Source organism: Sturnira hondurensis, unplaced genomic scaffold (genome assembly GCF_014824575.4).
Source record: "Sturnira hondurensis isolate 20B ecotype Veracruz unplaced genomic scaffold, ASM1482457v3 Scaffold0006437, whole genome shotgun sequence".
Taxonomy (NCBI): domain Eukaryota; kingdom Metazoa; phylum Chordata; class Mammalia; order Chiroptera; family Phyllostomidae; genus Sturnira; species Sturnira hondurensis.
In genome coordinates, this window is record NW_028079068.1 from 148,507 (window position 1) to 170,746 (window position 22,240).

At 44.3% G+C, this 22,240-nt stretch overlaps 1 protein-coding gene across 1 annotated transcript in view; it reads right to left on the minus strand.

The window, feature by feature from the left end:
* MGAM (maltase-glucoamylase) overlaps positions 1–22,240 on the minus strand; it is a 76,055-nt gene that overhangs the window by 7,121 nt on the left and 46,694 nt on the right. Inside the window, exons 27-43 of the mRNA XM_037049048.1 lie at positions 21,546–21,700; positions 20,242–20,410; positions 19,883–19,979; positions 18,697–18,809; positions 17,267–17,392; positions 15,659–15,787; positions 15,293–15,403; positions 14,947–15,009; positions 13,476–13,610; positions 12,944–13,031; positions 12,031–12,169; positions 11,061–11,194; positions 10,898–10,932; positions 10,681–10,797; positions 6,373–6,521; positions 5,931–6,015; positions 5,019–5,075 (exon numbers count right to left, since the gene is read on the minus strand). Coding sequence (XP_036904943.1) covers positions 5,019–5,075; positions 5,931–6,015; positions 6,373–6,521; positions 10,681–10,797; positions 10,898–10,932; positions 11,061–11,194; positions 12,031–12,169; positions 12,944–13,031; positions 13,476–13,610; positions 14,947–15,009; positions 15,293–15,403; positions 15,659–15,787; positions 17,267–17,392; positions 18,697–18,809; positions 19,883–19,979; positions 20,242–20,410; positions 21,546–21,700 — 1,902 coding nt within the window. The remainder of the gene's footprint in view (positions 1–5,018; positions 5,076–5,930; positions 6,016–6,372; positions 6,522–10,680; positions 10,798–10,897; positions 10,933–11,060; positions 11,195–12,030; positions 12,170–12,943; positions 13,032–13,475; positions 13,611–14,946; positions 15,010–15,292; positions 15,404–15,658; positions 15,788–17,266; positions 17,393–18,696; positions 18,810–19,882; positions 19,980–20,241; positions 20,411–21,545; positions 21,701–22,240) is intronic.

Below are 22,240 nucleotides of genomic sequence, written 5' to 3' on the forward strand. Positions count from 1 at the left end.
TTCACAGAAAAGATAAAAGTGAGCTGACTCAGTTTACAAATCTTTATCTTCCACTCACTGTGTCTTCTTTCATGCTTAAATCCAGATCTTGCGCCCTGGCTGGCATAGCTCAGTGGATTGAGCGCGGGCCCGTGAACCACATGATCGCGGTTGCGGTTCGATTCCCAGTTAGGGCACATGCCTGGGTTGCAGGCCAGTTCCCCTCAGGGGACTCATGAGAGGCAAACATACATTGATATTTCTTTCCTTCTCTCCTTCCCTTCCCCTCTAAAGATAAATAAATAAAATCTTAAAAAAATAATCCAGATCTTGCCTCCTTTGTGACAGGGGGAAGCGCTCTCTGACCTCGCCATAACCCTGAGTTCCTAAAATGCCATCCTTCCGCATTTTCTCAAGCTTTTCAACTTCAGCGCTGTGAACAACCGGGGCTGGATAATTCTGCGTTGTGCTTTTTCGATGTTTATCAGTGTCTACCCACACCTCTGCCACACATGACAACCAAAATGTCTCTGGGTATTGTCAAATGTCTCCCCATAGTCAAAATTCTCCCATCCGAGTACTTCTTTAGAGCTAAGGAGCAAAGCTACCAGAACACTCCTTTACTTTGGGTTCCTGGCATTTTATACAGACTCAACCTGCATGAAAGTATAGGGGCGAGAGGTGGAAGGAAGCCGTGTGACTGATGACACATTTGCTGGGGCGGACCTGTCTCAGGACTCCACAGTCTCCAGGACTCAATAAAAATTCCAGCCCATGGCTCTGGGAATCTTTGTGGACGTCACAGGAGAATTGGATGACGTGCTCCCAAATGACATTTCACGCCACTATCTTATGAATACTGCACATTTTCCTCCACTAACTGTCCTATTTTTACCTGAAACTCAACACATGTACAATCGTCAATGTTATCTCTGGGGCATTTCCATTCTCCTGCACATTAGGGCTGAATATGATAAGCTTTTTCATCTCGTGACTTCGTTTCCAATGCCTAATGAGTCATGAGTTGTATCTTCCCTTAACTCGCTTCTTACCAGGATAGCCTAGCTAATTTGTGGTAAGACGTCCATTAAGACAGGACTATGGGATGAAAGACGAAAACAGCACTCTTAAAGTAAGAAAAGACCAGCCTACGTGCCTCGGCACGAGAAGTTTCCAACAACCACACAGTCACCGATTATGACTGAGAAGAGCTGTCTTAGAAAACCCTACCTAGGTTCTGCGCTGTAAACAACCCAGAAAACGGCCACAGATGAAGCAGGGAAAACTTTGATCCATACACACCATCTGCCTTCCCTCTTCCAAATAACATCTACAAACCAGAGTGCCCAATATGACACGAGGGAGAGGGGAGGGGGTAGAAACCCTTCACAGTGTGCTCAATCCCATAGGCTTGGCTGGGGCAGCACGGAACTCTCCAAAGCCATAAACTGATCGCGCAGCTTATCAGAGGGCCAGAGAGTCAGGCTGATGGAGACCCAGCTTCAGTCCCGTACAGCCCCTCACGTTAGACAAAGCCCTTCGCCCTGTCCTGCACTGAGGCACCCGCCACTTCATAAAACAAGTGAGGCCCACAGGCCAAGCAGTGAGGGACGGCTTGTTGCTTCTGATAGAGCGTAGGAGGGACACTGCGGGGACATGATGTGAGGAGTCAGGATTCCCAAGAAACGGGAACGGATGAGATAGGAGTCTTATTTACATTGTCTCCCCCATTCTTTGCTCAGGTTCCACTGGACAAGCAACAAGCAAATTGTGCCCAAGTGGTGACTAGAAAGCTAAGTAGGGCTTTCTTATTTTTTTCCTCCTATTTTCCATCTATGCCTCTTTGTTCTGCCTTCTCAGTAATTTCTTAGACTGAGTTTATTATTTCTTTTTAAACAAAATATTAAAAATATGCATCATGCCTTTAATTTCCAAGGATTGTTTTGTGAGTATACCTGTTTATAGTATGATTTATTACTTTAAGTATAATATCAGTTTATTATTCTGAGGATATGAATTCTCTAGTGAACTTTTGAATAGCGTAGGTACAGAGGAGGTCTCAAATCATAAGTATACGGTGCAATAAAATTCTACCAAGTGAACACACCCATGAAATCACCACCTACCTCAAGGAAGGAGTAGTAGCAGATTCCAGAAGGTTCTCTCATTCCCCCTCATAATAAACACCATACAAAAGGTAACTACTATTCTGATTTCTATCACTTGTTCCTGTTTTTGAAATCATATTTGATCAATGGAATTCTATGGTCTTTACTTTCTTGTATAGAGCTATTTGTGCTCAATATTTTGTTTATCATTTTCATTTATGTAGCAATGGTTCATTATTTTCATTGCCCTAAAAATGCTATTATCATAGCATTCAGTTTGAAAAACGTAATATCATTTATTTGTCCATTTTACTGTTGATGGACATTTGGTGTATTTCCTGTTTTCTGCTATTTTACACATGATGCTACTATGAAATACTTTTGGACATCTCTTTTGGTCAAAATATATTCATTCTAGGGATAAATATATAACATTTATCATTTCTCCCCAGATACATGTACATAATATATTAATGTAATATATAATGTATAATAATATAATGATACATTATATGTATTACACATGATTAATATAAATACTAGTGCAAGTATGCTTTATTTCCTAGATTAATAAAATTGTTTTATGTCTTCTGGGAGAATATCTGGAAATAACAATCAAAAACACTTCTGAAAAGGATGAGGGGACACTAATCTATCACACATTAAATTGTACTAGAAGGATACAACCATTAAAAATGTTCCATACCGACAGAATAGCAATAAATTAACAAATCAAAAATAGAAAAGAGGGAATTCTTTCAGACAAATTCTAGCATATATAAGAACAGTATATTATAAAAATGGTTAGCAAACAAAAATATTGGGAAAATTGACAATGTGAAAGGGAAAAATTTATGTCTTATTCACTCAATGAATTCACTAAATGAATCCTAGGGACCTAAAACATTAATTTGACTATATAAAAGTCAAAATCTCTATCTAACGTCATAATCAATTAAAAAGCAAATGCCAAAGTACAAATATGGCAAAGTGTTATTAACTTAAATAGGCACATATAATTTAAAATCGGGGGGAACAGCTTAAATATCTTCATAAGAAAATAGCAAAAGGATAGAGGTCGCAGCAGGATAAATGGCCTGTCAAAGATAATTGCAAATCCAATCAACAAGGAACATTAGAAATTACACTGTCTGTAAGAGTCAGACAAAGATGAGCATGAAAATTTTTAAAAAATGAAACTTTAATAGTCAAAACTGACAAAGTGTTAGGGAGACGAACAGTCTCATCAAGTGCAGATGGGAATGTAAATTGTTTCTGGAATTTTGCCAACTTAAATTAAGAATTCTTATATGACGCATCTTCTCAGGCTAGAAATGTACGTAGCCACTGGGCAATGGGTGGGGTGGGGCACGTGCTAGGGTACATCCTCTTGAACACACAAGACGGAAATTTAGACTAACTTTATGCTCGGCTGAACAGAAGGGACAGACATGTAGGCTCGGTGCAGAAACAGTATGTATATGAGTTGTGCATCACCCCCTGCCTCACAGCAGCCCACAGCAACCTGTGCGACACCAGAGAAACCTAGTTTAGGAAGGAGATCTGCTGGAATCCTGTGCTGCAGGTGGAGAGCCTATCTCCATCCTTGTTTACCAAGTCCAAGCATTTTCCGTGCTTTTGCCAGCATCTGTGAAACACCCCTCCTCTTCCTCTCTTAAAATGTTAAATGAGATAAGAGTATCTTTATTGGTACTTCTGTAAATTGTCAGTAGGATTGGGTATAAAATATTAAGTCATACTAATATTTTCACCTAATCCCACTGCAATCCCCTTGGCAGAAGGGGCTGGAGCACGCTCTGCCTCTTGTCCCCCTGCTGCCTCCTTTCTGCGCTGTCTTCAGCCCTCCGCCTTGTTCTCAGAAAATCCAGGAGAGGAGGCCTGGTTAAGGGAGAGGAAACCCTCCCGGGGACCCTTCCTCAAGAATGCTGCCCTGACCTGGAGAATAGTGTGACGCTAAGTGGAATATTACAGCATACAGGAAAAGGCAAGAACCGTGTGATTTCACTCCTCTGTTGAATATAAAACAGCACTTCACAAACAAACCAGACAAACAAAAAGTTATAGACACAGATAACAGTAGAGTGCTTATGAGACAGAGGGGTGGGGGTCAGTAAAGGGGAAAGGGGGTCAACCATATCCACAGTGACAGGAGAAGATTTGACTTTGGGTGGTGAGTACACAGCGCAATGCACCACTCTACAGTGGTGCACCTGAAGCCCATATCATTTTCTGAAGCAGTGTCATTCCAATAAATTTAAAATAATTAAAAAATAGTGCCCTGAAGTTGCTTCTGCAGACCCTACTTTCCCAGATGAGTTTCTGGGGTACAGACAAGGGTACAAATGTTCCATCACCGAGAATGCTGTGCTCAGTGGGCACTTCTCAGTGTGCTTGCCTTGCCCCAGGCACCAGGGCGGGGCCCAGAGCTCCGTGCACTTCACACAGGGCCTAAGACCTCGCTCCCCCTAGGGAATTAGGTTTAGCAGCTCCTCCTTGAGCATCTCTGCTGTAGAAGGAGATTCGAGACACAAAGAGAGGAAGAGGCCTCTAACGAACTTGCAGTCTAGCAGGAGAGAATTAAACAAATACTACAGATTCCAGCACTTCCCGGTGTTACCATTGTACGCCACTGCAAATGGTGCTGGTATAAGGACAAACATTAACACATAAAGAACATGCACGGAAGTCATGCAGTAAGTGAGATGCTTTGTGTGTTATTCACAATTCTGTGAGGGAAATGGTCTTCTGGACTTGAGGGTGAGAAAATGGAGCCTACCAGGTGAAAACCGATTGGTCAAGATCAACATCAGGTGGGTCTCAGAACCCTGATGGGAGCAGAGGTCGGCCAGAGCCTAACGCCCCAGCACACTCTTGCTTTTCCTGATTGTGTAAACAATCGGAGAAACTTACCGTGTAGTAGTCATACCAGCGGGCCCTAGGGAAGTATGCCGTGACGTTTCTGGCATTCTGAAATTAAGCACAAACACGTCACGGGCAGTGGGCTCAGGAATCTAAGGGAAGAGTACCCTACTCCGTGATCTTTGACCCCCATGCTTCACCTCTCTAGGGGTCAGGATTGTGGGGGAAGCCTTCCTCTGTCCCTGCTTCAGACAGGGGAGATTGACCTGCCCCAAACTGGTGCCTTCTGTAAAGTCCTTCAGGATCCGGGACGTTGGGGAGAAATTATCATTTGCTTACAGACTTAACCCACATACTCTCTCAAAAAACAAGGAGGCTGGGTCTGGGGCAGAAGAAAGTTTGCTAGGTTTTATGATGCCAGTACTTCAGAGATTATAATTAGTGCAGTATGTTTTGGAGGAGACGCAGTTAGCTGTGGTTTTAAGCAGAAGCCTGGTCATCAACAGAAAAAGTGAGGAGATGGCTTTTGCTGCCATGAGACTGCCTATAGAGGAAACACGAGGCCAGCCCTCAACAACAGGATTATATACCTTGTCCCAAGCAACCCTTACGTAAAGCTCTGTGTTAAAGATGCCACAGGCCTGTACCAAATTTCTGCAGTACTGTGCCCGCCTGACCCACACTCCTCATTTCAGTTAACGCAGAAATGATTACATCTCCAAATATATTACAAGGTGTTGCCCTTTTCGACTCTCCTATGAATCAGAATGTGTTGGGATGATTTTAAAGATGAGGGAGCTGAGGGTGGGAATGCCTAAGTGATGGGCTTCAGTTCAGAGGGAGAGGAAAGGACAAAGGCAGGATAAGGCACCACTGGAGCCCCACCAGTCAGGCCTCTTCTCCTGGCCCCACTTTCCAGGCTTCACAACTGGGACCCCTGCTCAGCAGAGGCCTCGTACTCACAGGCTCCAGGACAGGGCTGACCAGGAAGGCGGGGCCCAGCAGGAACTGCCTGTCAATATCCCAGGTCACCCGGTCAGACACAAACCTGCAAACGCAAAGCAAGGGACCACCATCAGGACTCCAATAGGGGCCCAGGCCAAGGCCTTGAAGAAATGCCTCAAGTTCAGACCCAAGTCAGAGACCCAGCTTCTGTAACTTCAATTACTTTCTCTCCCTCAGTCAGATATGCATTCACCCTCTACATGTCGTGTCCTTCAAACTCCAGACACAGTTGGGTTTAGACACTTTCTCACCTACCAACACCTCCAGGTGTCTTAACCATGGCACATCCCAAATGCAGGAAAGGCCTTTGTCCCTCAAACCACCCCCGGAATGCCTTGTGACCCGACCTTCTAGGAAAGATGGGTAGGTCCTTACACGCCCGGTTTAGCTGGACACTCACTCGTGGAGAAGAGGCCGCACGACAGTAGTCCCCTGTGCGTGGGCCAGGTGCATCAGGGTGTAGAGATACGGCAAGAGGGCGTATCTAGTCTGCAGGACACTTTTGGACATATTCACAAATGTATCATCCCAGGACACAGGGTCTTGCCTCTACAGGAGGGAAAAAGTCACCATAGGAGACTTATTATTGCAAATGAAAATCACATACAGTCAAAAATCAAAGAGGACTGTAGATGAGAAGCAGAGAATATTCTTTATAGACTGGGACAGTCACTGACGCACTCGCAGGACAGCCAATAAAATTTTCCAGTAAGACATTCTTTGGGGGATCGAGTTGATACAACATGGCCAAAATGAAGACTGCTGTAAAGAACACTGAAGAGGATGGTTCATTAAAACATGAGGATCTTTTCAGGAACCTATTGGCCACTTGTGTGTCTTCTTTGGGAAAATGTCCATTTCATTCCAGTGTCCATTTTTTCATCAGCTTGTTTGGGTTTTCCTGTGGCTGAGGTGCACGAGAGCATGGCATATTTTGGATACTAACCTGTTTTCAGATATATGGCCTGCAAATATTTTTTCATATTCCATAGGCTGCCTTTTCATTTTCATTTTTTGTTGTTTCTTTGGCTGTGTAATAGCTTTTAAGTTTGATGTCATCCCATTTACTTATTTTCGTTTTTGTTACTTGTGCCTTTGATGTCCTAGCAAAAAAAAATCATTTTTAAGACCAATGCCAAGAAACTTTTCCTCTCTGCTTTCTTCTGGGAGTTTTATGGTTTCAGGATTTATGATTAAGTCATTAATCCATTCTGTGTTAATTTTGTGAATGATAAAATAGGGGACCCATTTCACTTTTCTACATGTTTTCCCAGCACCATTCATTGAAGAAACTAACCTTTACTATTGAATATTCTTGGCTCCCTTGTCAAATATCAGTGGACTGATAATGCATGATTTTATTTCTTGGCTTTCAGTCTGTTCCATTGATCTATATTTCTATTTTTATGTCAATGTGATACTATTTTGATGACTATAGCTTTGTGATAGAGTCTTTTTAAAAATATTTTTTATTTATTTTTAGAGAGAGGGGACAGGAAGGAGAAAGAGAGGGAGAGAAACATCAACATGTGATTGCCTCTCCTGTGTCCCCTACTGGGGACTTGGCCTGCAACCCAGGCATCTGCCCCAACTGGGAATCGAACCAGCAACCCCTTGCTTCACAGGCCCGTGCCCAATCCACTGGGCTACACTAGCCAGGGCTTGTGATATAGTTTGGTATCAGGAAGCATGATGCCTCCAGATTTGTTCTTCTTTAGGATTGCTTTGGCTATTACCAGTCATTTTCATTCCATGAGACTTTTAGGATTTTTCTTCCTATCTGTGAAAAATTCCATTGGAATTTTGCTAGGAATTGTATTGAATATATAGATGGTAATACAAACATTTTAAGAATACTAATTATTCCGATCCATGGACATGGGATCTTTCTATTTGTGTCTTCTTCAGGTCTTTCATTAATATCTTATAGCTTTCAGTACACAGATCTTTTACCTCCTTGGTTAAATTTATTCCTAGGTATTTCATTGTTTTTTGATGATGTCATGAATGAGAATGTTGACTTTATTTCTTTTAATGTATTTCATTGTTGGTGTATAGAAACAAAACTTATTTCTGTATGTAGATTTTGTATCCTGCAACTTTACTGAATTGATTGATTAGTTTTAATATTTTTTGGTAACATATTTAGGTTGTTCTCTATATAAGACCATACAAACTATACAGAGAGACAATTTACTTCTTTCTTTCTAACTTGAATGCCTTTTATTGCTTTTCTCATCTGATTGCTCTGGCTAGAATTTCCAGTACTATGTTGAATAGGAGTAGTGAAGGTGGGAACCCTTGCCCTGTTCATGACCTACAGAAAGAGCTTTCAGACTTTCACTATTGAGTATGACGGAAGCTGTGGGCTTGTCTCATATGGCCTTCATTATGTTGAAGTACATTCCTTCTGTACCCAAGTTGTTGAGAATTTTTATCATGAAAGGGTGTTGTATTTTGTCAAATGTTTTTTCTGCAGCTATTGAGACAATCATATGATTTTTATCTTTCATTCTGCTAATGTGGTCTACCACACTTACTGATTTGTATATGTTGGACCATCCTTCCATCCCAGGGTTAAACCTCACATGATCTTGTTGTGTGACTCTTTCAACGTCCTGTTGAATTTGGTGTGCTAATGTTTTTGTTGAGAGTTTCTGGATCTATATTCACCAGGAATGTTGGTCCGTAGTTTTCTTCTACTGCAGTGTCCTCACCTGGCTTTCATATCAAGGTAATTCTGGCCCTGTAAAACGTGTGTGGGAGTGTTCAGTCCTCTTCAATTTTTTGGTAGAGTTTGGAAAAGACTGGCATTAGTTCTTCTTCAAATGTTTGCTAGAATTCCCCAGGGAAGCCATCTGGCTTTTCTTTGGTGGGAAAAAAAATTTTTATTACTAATTCGGTTTTCTTATTCATTATTGGTCTTTTCCAATTTTCTATTTCTTCATGGTTCAGTCTTGGTAGGTTGCATGTTTCTAAGAATTTATACATTTCTTCCAGGCTGGCCAAACTGTTGACATATAATTAATTATTTATAGTAGTCCCTTATGATCCTTGGTATTTCTTTGGTATCAGTTGTAATGTCTTCTTTCTCATTTCCAATTTTATTTATTTGAGGCTTCCCTCTTTTTTTTTTCCTTAGGAAGTCCAGCTAATGGTTTGCCAACTTTGTTTCTTTTCAAAGAAACAGCTCTTAGTTTTGCTGTTCTTTTTTATTGCTTCTCTGGTCTCTATTTCACTTATTTCTGTTCTAATTATTGTTATTTCCTTTCTTCTGCTAACTTGGCCCTTCTTTTTATACTTACTTGTATAAAGCTAGGCTGTTTACTTGAGATCTTTCTTTTTTCTTCGTGTAGGAGTTTATTACTACCAATGTACTTTTTAGAACAGAATTTGCTACATCCCATAAGTGTATGTTTTTTCCATTTTCATTCATTTCAAAATATGTTTTTAATATCTCTTGATTTCTCTTTTGACCCATTGGTTGTATAATTCATACACATTTGTCAACTTTCCGGTTTTCTTCTGTTACTGATTTCTAATTTCCAAAGAAGACATGCAAATGGCCAATAGGTACATGAAAAGGTGCCAAACATCACTAATAATCAGGAAAACACAGATCAAAACCACAATGAACTATCACCTCACACCTGTTAAAATGGCTATTATCAAAAAAGACAAAAGAAAATAAACGATGGGGAGGATGTGCAGAAAAGGAAACCCTTGGGCACTATGGCTGGGAGTTGGAATTGGTGCAGCCACTGTGGAAGAGTATGGAGGTTCCTTAAAAAGTTAAAGATAGAACAACCATATGGTCTAACTATTCCACTACAGGTACATATTCAAAGGCAATGAAATGTGTCTCTTGAAGAGATGCCTGCACGCCCAAGTTCAATGCAGCACTATTCAAGGTAGCCAAGATACGGAAACAACCTACGTGTCCATGGATGGATGAGCGGATAAAGAAGGTGCGGTATGTACACAACAGAAGACTATTCAGCCACAAGAAAGAAGGAAACCCTGCTATTTGCAGCCACATGGATGGATCTTCATGGCACTATGCTAAATGAATTAAGTCAAACACATATGTGATAATACTTATCTAAAACACAGTAACCTAAAAGGGAATCTTAAAAAGTAGAATTCGTAGAAATAGAGAGTGGAACGGTGGTAATCAGAGGCTGGGTGCTGCAGGAAACAGGGAGGTGTCAAAGGATTAAAAACTTCCAGTTGTAAAATAAATACAGGATGGGGCAAAAGTAGGTTTACAGTCGTTCACATGGAGAACAACACAGTAATTAGCAAATAATAACACAAGGATAAACTCTGGGTTTTGTGTACTCACAACTGCAAACCTCCTTTTGCCCCACCCGGTATGTTCCAAGGATGTGATATACAGCATGGTGAAAACAGGTAATAATACTCTATTGTGTATTTGGGAGTTCCTAAGAGAGTAGATGTTAAATTCAATGTCCTTGTTACAAAAAAGAAATGGTAATTATCTGAGATGATGAAGGTGTTAACTAACCCAACAGTGGTAAATCACTTTGCCACCGTTGAAGTGATTTTTTTTTCATACTCTTACTATATGAGTATCAAAAAAAAAAGGGAAAGAAACACGAGGGTTTCACAGTTTTAAAGATGTCCCTGGGGAATATGACCAGCTCCAAACCGGAGGCTGGTGTGCCCAGTGACACCCTTGTCCTACCCTCGTCCCCACGGTGTTGTGGTTCCTGGAGAAGGGGTAGAAGGCCCCCAGCTGCATCCAGCGAGTGCACATCTCATATTCAGCATTATTAAAGAACCCACAGATGTCTGCTCCTGTCTGAGACAAGATGGAATACAATAAGCCTGTCGCTGATTTCTGAAAGGCGTCACCATCTTCTTGGGCATCAGGAGGGACCCCAAGGGCATGAGACACTTACATAGGATATGCCGAAGAGGCTGAACTCCATCATGCCTGCAACGAGAGCCACGGCGGTGTCAGACACGCCACTCCACGCCTGCTTCCCCCGACTCTCAGGGCACCCTTCGGAGGGCTCCCACCTCCCCTCCCCGCCAGCATGGGCCCTGGGGTGAGCTGCGCACCGATGATAGATTTATACAGCTGGTCCCACGCGGCTGTGTTGTCACCCAGCCAGTGTCCTGCCCAGCGGCCAGACGAGGGGAACGTGGAGCGGGTGATGATGACCCCTCGCTGTCCTGTCACCTCCTGTATAGCTCTGGTTGGGGGGGCACAGGGAGGTGACTGAGATCAGAACAGGAGAGGTAAGGCCACAAAGCATCTCCCCCCCAGAACTTCTGACCTGAGGGCGTGGTGATAAAATGCCTCCTGGTACCGGAGGGAGTGTGGAGACGCGGGCTAGAACGAGGCCCCCGCTGACCACCCACAATGATGAGAAGAACGATAACAGTTTTATACCTTCAGAGCATTTACGGTGCTTCACAAAGAACTTCACCTTGTTCTAAACTCACTGCATCACTTACAACAAGAAGAGATCACCAAATCTTCCTCTTTATACATCTAGTACTTAGTTTTATATATTTGGGAAGGAAGAAGATGAATTCCTTTTTTTAAGGCTTTCCTTCGGATAATTCTTACTACTCACTGACCAAGCCCACAAAATGGGACAATGCTGATTCAGTGGGACCCCAGTTGACTATCCAGCAAGGATGACCAGAAAAAAAAAATCTCCAAAAAGATTAAGTGACTTTTGAAATAAAGGAGCTATCCAGTCCTCTACATCCTCTTTTCTTCTCATAACTCATGTTATAGTGTCAGCAGCACTGTGTGACAGTGGCCTCTGTCACCTCCTCTAAGGCTCTTGGACACTCACTGGCAGGTCCAGCCCTTATGTAAACCTGTCGTGGTAACTACGACCTCAGGGCCTGGCTCCATGCTCGAGAGTGTTTGTCTAATAAGTGAGAATTGCTCTGTGGTTGTAATTAAAATCTTTGTAACCCCATTGGGAGAGAGAATGAGAGGAGACACAGGACTGGTTCATCAGTCGCTGCCTGTCCCTGTGGGTTGTGCCAGTTGGTGGAGACCACCACTCACTCGTATGTGGGTCTGGTCTGGGACCACCCGTACAGGCTGTGCACATCATAGTGCCGCACCCGGGAGCCGTCGGGCAGAATCTGCTCACTCTCCATGCACAGGGTCTTGCTGCTCAGTCCGCTGTCCCTGGACTCCAAATCTGCGGAGAAAGAGCTAGTGATGGGAAAGCTACTCTTGGCCCTGTTTGTCCCTGACCTCACCTCAAGGGATCGAACTTGACATCTGCATGGCTTCCCAGAGGCAAAGGAACGTGTGTCTCCAACATCAAGTCCTCTGGAGGGCTCTCCAGGAGAAGGCCAAGGGCACGGGGAAGAGCACAGAGTTGTCAAACACTGTGATGGGCTCCAACCCAGGCTTTCGACATGGTAATTACGTCCCATCATCCTTAATTCTATGGGGAAGATATCATTATCCTCTCACAGTTTAAAAAACTGAGATTTGGAAACACTGAATCTACTGAAGGTCATACATCTCACAGGGAGAATAATTTCTAGGCCCAACATATGAACACAAGGATGACGCCAAAGCCCATCGACTCCATGGTATGGGGAGACCAGTATTTGGCACCCACTGGCAGCACAGCGCCTCCTTGTGGAAGGGTTAACATAAGCCTGAAGAAGTAAGGGAGGTAGCTGTCGAAACCTCTGGAGACACAACCACTGTTAAGTGTTTTTTGAACAAGCTCAAACAGCTCACTCAATGGGGCCAGTGATTTTCACATACCAGCTCGGTAAAGCGCTTCAAATGTGTTTGTCATGCCCTTGACCACCACCCACCCCCCACCATAAAAAAACCCAAAGCACTACTGCAGATGTGCCCGGAGCAGTGAGGTTAAGCCCCTGGACACTGGGATCCTACAGGGGTCACTCCTGTGGCCAGGACCTTGCTGGGAAAGGAGGCCCAGGGTCCTTACATGGCATATAGGGAGGGTGGTTCAGGGTGGCATCCTTGCAGCCTGGAGGTACTGCCCCATTCACAAAGCTGGATGGTTCGTTCATATCCTAGAAATGTCAAACACAGATGTATCTCACTGTTCAAAATAGTTACAGGCTGTCTGTCAAAGAGAAGGAATAGTGACTAAATTGTTCACCCCCCAGTCATCCAATCCAGCTGAGAATGGACTAGGAAGATCAATTAAGCCCTACAGAATGACTGGCTGGAAGATTTTTTTTTTTTTAATTCCCCTTCAGCATTGTGAAGTGAGTCTCAGTTCCAAGAAACTTCTAGTAATCACCATGGGGTTCTACAGCAGGAATGGGTGGCAGGGCACAAGGTCTGAGGACCACTGGGCTGGTGCCCTCCCAGTGGGAGGAGCTGCAGTCTGATGGATACAAAGTCTCTCTGGGGTGATTGTAGCCCCTCTCAGTGAAAGGTCAGCGATACAGACACCTAGACACATGGAGAGAGACACCGCTGCTCACATGTATACAGACACAAACACTCACAATCCACATGCCATCGAACTTCAAACTCTTCTCGGGGTCCCGTGGGTTGGAGTACAGTTCTTGAATCTCCCTCTTCCACCAGGTGGCTGTGGAATTGCGGAAAAAGTCTGGGAAGGCCGCGTAAGCTCGGTATTGCTGTAAAAATCAGTTATAATTAATTTGTCACAAATATATTAGGCAGCAAACAGGCATGTACTGGGAACTGAATTCATGCATAGCCTTCAGTTATCTACGGTGATTAGTGATCTGAACAGAGTCAAAGTAATGTTCTTCCTCATTCCAAATACCATAGTGCAGAGGGGCGGGGAGATTTAGCACAAACGACGCCCCTCCTTAGCATTTGGAAAGCATCCCAAGACTGACTTCCTCTCCACATCCAGGTGAACATTAGCAGTGAGGACCACCTGACCTCACTATCTCAAGTGGTAGGTGCCCAGCCCTTGACTTCCGTCTGCAGTTCCCTAAGCACGCCTCAGAGACAAAGCGCCGGCCAGGGACGCCTGAAAGGGGCAGATGTCAACACGCTGCTGGAAAGGCACGTCCAGTTGATTCTCTCCTGTCCCATTCCCACTAGGGAAAGGGGGCGAGAAGCAAGATTGCACCTGTGGGTCAAGTAAGTTGGGAGGACTTGAGGAGGTTGCAGCTGCCCCTTCCCGTTAATTTCCTCAAATGATAAAAGGCATGTCTTTATTAAAATAAAGCCTGGGAAGTAGACCCAAGGTATAACTCCTCGATACAGTATGAGGTGTTTGAAAGCAAGGACCCTGTTGCGTTGTCCTTTGATTGAGCTCTGTCCCCCCCCTCCACAGTGCTTCGCTTAGGACCCGACACAAATAAACAGTGAGTAATTGTGAACTCATACTGCTTAGCAACAGTAAATACTCATCGGTTTATACGTAGGCCATGTTGCTTGTTACGGAACTTTATGGTTCTCTGTATGTCTCTGTAAATGAGTCCTCTGTGTTCGCCAGTGCATTTTAAGAGATAAAAAGCTCAATAATGCTGGGGGTAAGGGGAGGGGAGCAACAGCAAGAAGGCCTGGTTGGGGGAACCTCCGGCTCTTATACACAAGAGACCAAAGGAAAGTAGGAACCCACAAGTCTAGATAAAAGGCAAAAAAAAAGAACACGAAGAAGAAAACAGAAGCAGATCAGCAGGTGGGGATTTGGCTCACAGAGAAGTGGGCAGCAAGTGAGCCACTTTGCAGAGAACCTTGTGATAGGAGGTAGGCCAGGGACGCCTCTTTGCTAGAAAACCAAGGCGGACACGTGGAACCGGAAGAAGAGAGAGTTTCACCAAAGGGACAGACCTCCAGCTCGGGCAGGATGGAAAACACAGGGAGGGCGATGGAGGATTGGAATCAAGATGAATAGCAGCCATGTCTGAGTCATTTCTTAATAAAATAAACCGATTCAAAGATAGACCTTCCCGGCAACCCGGACGTCCTTCCACATCCACAAAGGCCCTTTACCTGCACTTGGCTGTCCCAGTCCAGAGAGCTGTTTACGACGATGTTAGGGAAATCAGGCCAGACCTGCGGGGAGAAGAATGCTCAAAGCAGTGCAGCAGGTGATCCCTCCCACACAGCATGTCCTGAGGGACGCAGTGCGCCACGGTCCCACGGGTGCACACACAGTGATTTTCATGCAGGACCGATCTAGACAGAAGTGCATCTCACCACACACACGTTGACAGATACTGACAGACAAAACGAGAACTTCTGACCCCAGAGCCCCAGCAGAAAAGGTCAAATGACAACAGGCACAGACACGTGAACAGTCACCCCTCCCCAGGCTGCACCAGCGCTGTGATCAGACCTTTCCCCAGACGATGTCTCCACCATTGGGAGCCTTGATGAAGATGTCTTCCTCCACACCCCGCGTGAACGCAGGGTAGGGCCGTGTCTCGTTTCCAGAAATGGCTGGGTCCTAAAACCAAAGCACAGGTCAGCGAGAAAACCAAAATGGGAGACAGAAAAACAAACCCAGAAAAACTCCTCAGAAGGCAGGCAACCCCCTGCGCCACCGGAACTGTCGAACTTCTGTGACTCCTGGAAAACATACTTTTCTTTTCAACCCTCAACTTCTCTAGTCGGAACATGGAAGGAAACACAATCACATATAAAGCCTTCTCCCCCAGTGCTCATTCGCTGCCCCAAGCAGGCCCCTCACATTCACACTGACCAGAATGAGGATGACCCGCATCCCGTCGGCCTTCATGCGAGAGATCAGAGCTGGGAATCCAGTAAAGTTGGGGCTGAGGGTGAAGTCCAGCTGCCGCTCCATGTAGTCGATGTCTGAGAACTGCACGTCCTAGGGGCGCACGAGGGGACTGAGTGGCTGGTTGTAAAAGTCCACGCTCCACATGTGAATGACCCGCCCCTAACCCAACCGGCAGTGAACTTCAGATGCGTCCTTCTGCTTCTTTCAAAGCCTAGTCCCATCATTTGTTAGGTCCTAGGTTCAGGGAAATGTACCGAACTTTCTAATTGTCCTTTGTAAAACACAAAGATCTAAATTAGCAAAACATCAGATGACAATGCTTATCTGGCTAGGGCTGTTTTGAGGATAAATGTAAACAGTGGATGAGGAAGTAGCCAGTATAAGGAGTGACTGTGGTTACTCCTTATAAGTAGCTGCCCTGGTATCGGTGGTTCAAGTTCAGAGAAAATAACAATGTAAATTACCCAGTATGAACACCACACGGATGGTGAATCTACCAAAAACAAAACAAAACCTCTAATTGCTTTGGAATAGCCAATCCCAGGGGTTGACAAACACTTAAGAATGAAATATTGCAGGCTGCACTTTCCTTTTATAGAAACAATGGCAAATAATAAGAAATAAACAGAACGAAATTAAATACAGAGCTGGCAGAGTAGGTTGACAGTTGTTCCTATGGAGAATAATACAATAATTACTACATAACAGCACAAGAATACACTGTGTTTTGTGTACTCACCCCTGTAAACCTACTTTTGCCCACCCAGTATGTAATAGGTTCGTGGGATCAATCCTCTGACTATTGGACCCCTCTCGTCCTCAAGTGGAAGGGTTTCCTTCCACATGTATACTTCTGGAAGCCAGTTCCAAGACCCCCACATTCAACCTGGATTAGCACAAAGCTGGGGAACACTGTGCTGTGACACTGGAGAAGTGTTGGAACTGATATTCTAACTACACACACACATGGCCTGGCTGCATTTGGGTTGATTTTTTAAAACTTAAACAATACGCCCTGGCTGGTGTAGCTCAGTGGATTGAGTGTGGGCCTGTGAACCAAAGGATTGCAGTTCGATTCCCAGTCAGGGCACGTGCCTGGGTTGCAGGCCAGTTCCCAGCAGGGGACCCATGAGAGGCAACCATACATTGATATTTCTCCTGTCTCCTCCCCTTCCCCTCTAAAGAAAAATAAATATTAAAAAAAAACCTTAGACAATACTACTCTTTGGGGGGATCCTTTCATTCTTAAGGAACCAAGGATGTTTTAGACAGAATTTTTTAAAGAATTGTAGCAGAGATGGAAGCATGAATAAGCAGAAGGAGCCCTGGAGCTGACCCTCTGTCCTTCTCCTTTTACAAATCGCTGTGCCTGTAAGGTGGGGGCCATGACCCCCACTTGCATTACTGGGCTGGGGTGAGGCTCAGTGTGGCATTACATGAGAAAGCCCTTTGCAACCTTACAGAACCCTGTGGAAACCAGACAAATGAATCCAGATAGAGAGACGGCTGAGCTGGGCTGGGCTGGGCTGTGAGGACCCAGAGCGAGTGCCCCATAGACTGAGGACTTACGTAGGGGACCTGGGCAGCCACCATCTCATCGTACAAGCTGGCGATCTCAGAGTCGTTCCGGTACCCGTAGCGGCACAGCTGGAACCCCAAGGCCCAGTACGGAACCATCACCGGCCGACCAATCAACTGGAAAACAGACAGAAAACATTAGCGCTTAAAAAGGAGAATCTGGCTCGAAGTTATATACAAAGTAACCAGAGTACTTTCCCAGTGCTCCTAGTGAGACAACCAACAAATTCAAATCCGGAGAGAGACTGAGAAGATGCACAGCCACTGGGGTAGCTTGGAGACAGCCTCTTGCTAGACTTGACCTCCCTCCCCAGGAATTTTGGAAAACCTGATTTTACTCTGACACCTAGAGGCAGGTCTAGCACACTGGGTAAAAACACAGAACCCAGAGGCAATGTGGTTCCACCTCCCCCCCCATCACCTGCTGGCTGTGTGACCCTGGGCAGATGTTAAATTACTTCTTAAACATCGGTTTCCTCACTTGTAAAGTAAGGATAATAATAGCATTTGCTTCATGGTATTTTCATAAGGATTGAATGAGCTAATATATGTATGTAAAGTGTTCTGACGTGAAGTATTATATTAGTGACATATGGTAAATTTTATATATATGTATATTGCTGTTGCCCAAACAACTATCATGACCACCATCAACACCACCACCACCACTGCACCACCATCACCATCAGCACTTCCACCAACACCACCACTATAGTATCATCACCATTACCACCAACAACCACCACATCATCATATCACCAAGAACCACCACCACCACCACCACCATCACTACCACCACTCCCACAACCACCACCTCCACCATCCTCCACTGCACTACCATCACCATTACCAACAACAACAACCACGTCATCACATCACTACCCAGCATCATCACCACTATCACCATCACCACCATCACCACCACCATACTACCATCACCATACTACCATCACCTTTACCACCACCAAGAACAACCATATCACCACATCACCACTACCATCTCATCACCACCACCATCACCATAACCACCACTACCATCACATCACCACCAACCACCATAACTACCACCATTGCCACTTCCACAGCCAGCACTGGCACCATCAATTCTGCTTCTCTGCAATGCTTTGAGAGACTATGAATTTAATGATTATTAAATGTATAATAATTAATAATGTATAATATACATTATACATCCTAATAATCATTAAATTCATAGTCTCTCAAAGCATTGCAGAATAATGTAGAATATACATTATTATACATAATTGTATAATGATGTATTGTTCCCTATTTTATAATCTACCTGTATTCCAGTAAGACCAACGATCCAGTAGTTATCTGAGGACTATACTAATGAATGTGGGTTTTGGAACACAAAATATACTGTTTAAATACTTGGTAACCAATTTAATTCCTCTTACCTCAGTGTACTGCTGAGTGACAAGCTCGGGAGTTGGCCCCAAGAACACATAAAAATCCAGAATCCCTCCCGTGGTGCGGTACGTCAGGGCTGGCAGGGGCTGGAATGTCACATCTGCAAACGTAGAAAATACCAGTCAAACTGCAAACCTTTGATGTGAGGAGCTACGCCTAAAATGCGTAACTTCTCCCTCTTCCTATGCCTCCTTATTGCAAGAAAGAACTTTGTACTATACCTGTACAGACTTGAAGAAATTAAGTGAACGTCTACAGGGTCCCCTCTCTGAACTTTTTTCCCTTTAGTGTTCTTTAATATCTTATTATATGTTTTCTCATTCTTTGAAATTAGTATAACTTTTATTTTAGAATAGTGGATGACATAGAAGTTGCAAAAAGCATATGAGGTATCCCCAGTGTGTAGGCATCACGCAGTTTCCCGCAATGACAGTATCTTTCATAACCACTGGACACTGTCGAAACAAGAAGCTGACACACATATAATACCGTTACCTCAGGTATAGACCTTATTCAGATTTCACCATTTGTTACATGCATGCTTTCCCCTCCGCCTCCTGAGTTTCCAACCATTTTCCAATATCCTACACAAATGTTCTTCACATCCTCATGCCCACACAGAGTCCTCTGACCCATAACTTCATCACTAATTCAGTTTAGACAGATAGCTCCCACTGGCTGACCTCCAGAATATTTGGACCTTGCTTGGTTTTACTCTTCTTTCTTACATGATTTTTTTCCTATCCTCACCTGAGGACATTTTTTTTTTGCATTGCTTTCAGAGAGAGAGAAAGAAAAAGAGAGAAACATCAACTGGTTGCCTCTCATACCCACCCTGACTGGAGATTAAACCTGCAACCCGAGTACGTGCCCTAATTGGGAATTGAACCCGAGACCCTTTGGTCTATAGAACGATGCTCCAATCAACTAACCCAATCCAGCCGGGGCCATTTTTACATGATTTTTGCCCAAAAAAAAGAGTTTAGCTAATTCTTATTAACACATGCTACTGAAATGAAAGAAATAGAAAGACGAAATAGAAAGTCTACATAAAAAATACTGCTCACAAAATAATGATTTTGACCTCAGGCTGCAGCTAGGTCAAACACATTCTGAACTTCCTCAAGAATGATTGGTTCACAGAAGTAAGGGGAGAGACTGGCATCATCTTACCCATGGCATTGCTGTTGAGCAGAAGCACGCCGTGGGCACTGCTGTCCTCCTCCAGGCCCATGTAGTAAGGGTGGACGCCATAGGAATTCTTCTTGTACTGGGAGAGTCGTGACAAGAAGTGGTGAGAGGTTAGAAGCCATTGTGGCCATAAAAGACACTTAGAAATTAATTGGTAAGATGTGTCTAATCTTCTCTGTGAGGTAAATTGAATGCATAAGAAACAAGGAGCCCAAGAACTGGCCCACTGGTCTAGAAGCAGAACGTGACCACCCGTGGTGGGCCTGGGAGGATGAACTGGGAAGCGTACACAGGGTGGGTGGAGGGGGGCAGACTCCCAGACCCCCAGACCCCCACCTTACCCCCGGGGGCTGGTCTCGGGAGAACATCCCCCACGTGTGCCAGGTCAAGTTTCTCCGATAGGCAGTGTGCTCATTTTCTCCAAAGCCATAGATATACTGGGAGGGAAGGCGAGTGGAGATGCGGATGAACAGGTCGTTGAAGGTGAAGCCGAGGAGCCGGGAGTCCCAGCTGCAACACAAAAAGGGTGGATTGCCGCCTCCACCTTTTTCCAGCCCAGGGAAAGAAATGGGCTGTTCTATTGGCTTCAAGCAGCTGATTTTTCAAGGACAAGTAAACTCCTGATTCCCTCGTCCTCCACCCAGAACCCTGCCGATATCCCAAACAGAACAGAAAGTCCACTTGATTAAATAACCAGAGATGCCTTTGCTAAAAGCCTGGGAGGAGCTTCGTTCCTTATCTGCCTGCATCACTGCCTCCCTTCAGCTCCCCTCCAGAGTGACCATCTCATCACATGCTCCCCCTGATTGCTTCCACTCCGTAACAACCCCAGCTTCTGCACTTGCTCCTCTACAGCCCATTGGCTATGAAGCGTCCAGAGTGAGATTTTTCCAAGTATCTCACAGTATGTCAGGCCCCTTTCACCATTCTTCAGTGATTTTCATTACAGCATCCTATGAAGTCTTCAAGGCCATACCTGACCTGAAACCTTCCTAAACCCCAGCTTCATCTCCCATCACTCACCTCCCTGCTTACTACACCGCACCAACCATATTGGCCATTTCGCCCCCTCATGTGCCAAGTTCGCTCCCGTTTCACGGCCTGTGCACTCTCTTGCTCCTCAGTCTAAAGTGTTCTTCCCAGCCCCTCAGACTTGCACACGGGTGCCTCCACCACCTCACCCAGGTCCTATTTTCAGTGTCACCTCATTGGACAGATCTACTCTGACCACAGTATCCAAGGCAGTGGTCCTCCGTAAGTCTCAGTCACCCCGCTCTTTTCCTTCTTGGCACTTGTCACATTTATATCCACATTTATATTTTAACGTGTCACAATCCTTATTTATATTTTCACCTGAATCGCTTTTGTGATTTACTTATTATTTTTTTGTCATGAAACACGAGGCCTTGTCATCTATAACCACACAATAGGGACAAGGCACTCCCATAAACGTGTGTTGACTGAATTCCTAAATGCATGCAACTACCTCTAATTATGCCCAGGGGACTGAAACTTTCTCAGAAGAACAGACCCAAAGGAAATAGCTTATTTATGAATCTACAAATGGACGGCGTGGTGTTTTGAGCCAGGATATGCCCGAGGACAATGTGCGGAGCCGTTCCCAGTCAAACGAGAAGCCATTTACATTACGGTGCCTGTGGTCTTCCGGCGAATTTCAATCCCAAATGGATTCTTCTTAATGAGGACTTCATAGAGTCGACTCTCAGGGGTGCTGGTTGGATCTGTGGCTATATTGAGAGGGACCGGAACTTCATAGCGATTGTGGTTGGGGTCATAAATCTAGGGACAGAGGAGATTGATTTTAGGTGAGTAGAGTACTCTTAGAGCCTACGTCCTTGGCAGAAGAACCTGATGACTTTGACAAAGAGTCTGAATGCTGTATTTCCTTGTCTTCTTTAAACTCATGAGACTTTGGATTTAATTAACCTATCAAAGAACAATGTCAGATATAACGTTTGAGTCTGTCATATCTCATTTTTAAGGCCTCTATTACAATAACACATTCACTTTGACATTGGTGCTACCCTTGAAAACCAGTCTAGAATCAGTGTGGTATCTTATGAATATATTACTGTATGTGTAAGTATATGAATCTATGTGAATACCTGAAAAACAACCTCCCCTCAAAAACCGTAAATTGTACTTGATTAAAAATATCAGATGTCCTTGCTAAAAATGCGATCTAAATTGAGCCAGTGTGTATCGATGATATTCCCACTTACACTGTACTGGAAACTAAGGGTAACTGAACTGCCTCAGACACATTATTGTTGCCATGGAGTTCACAGGCTAGTAGGGGGTGAATGAGGGACACCCACA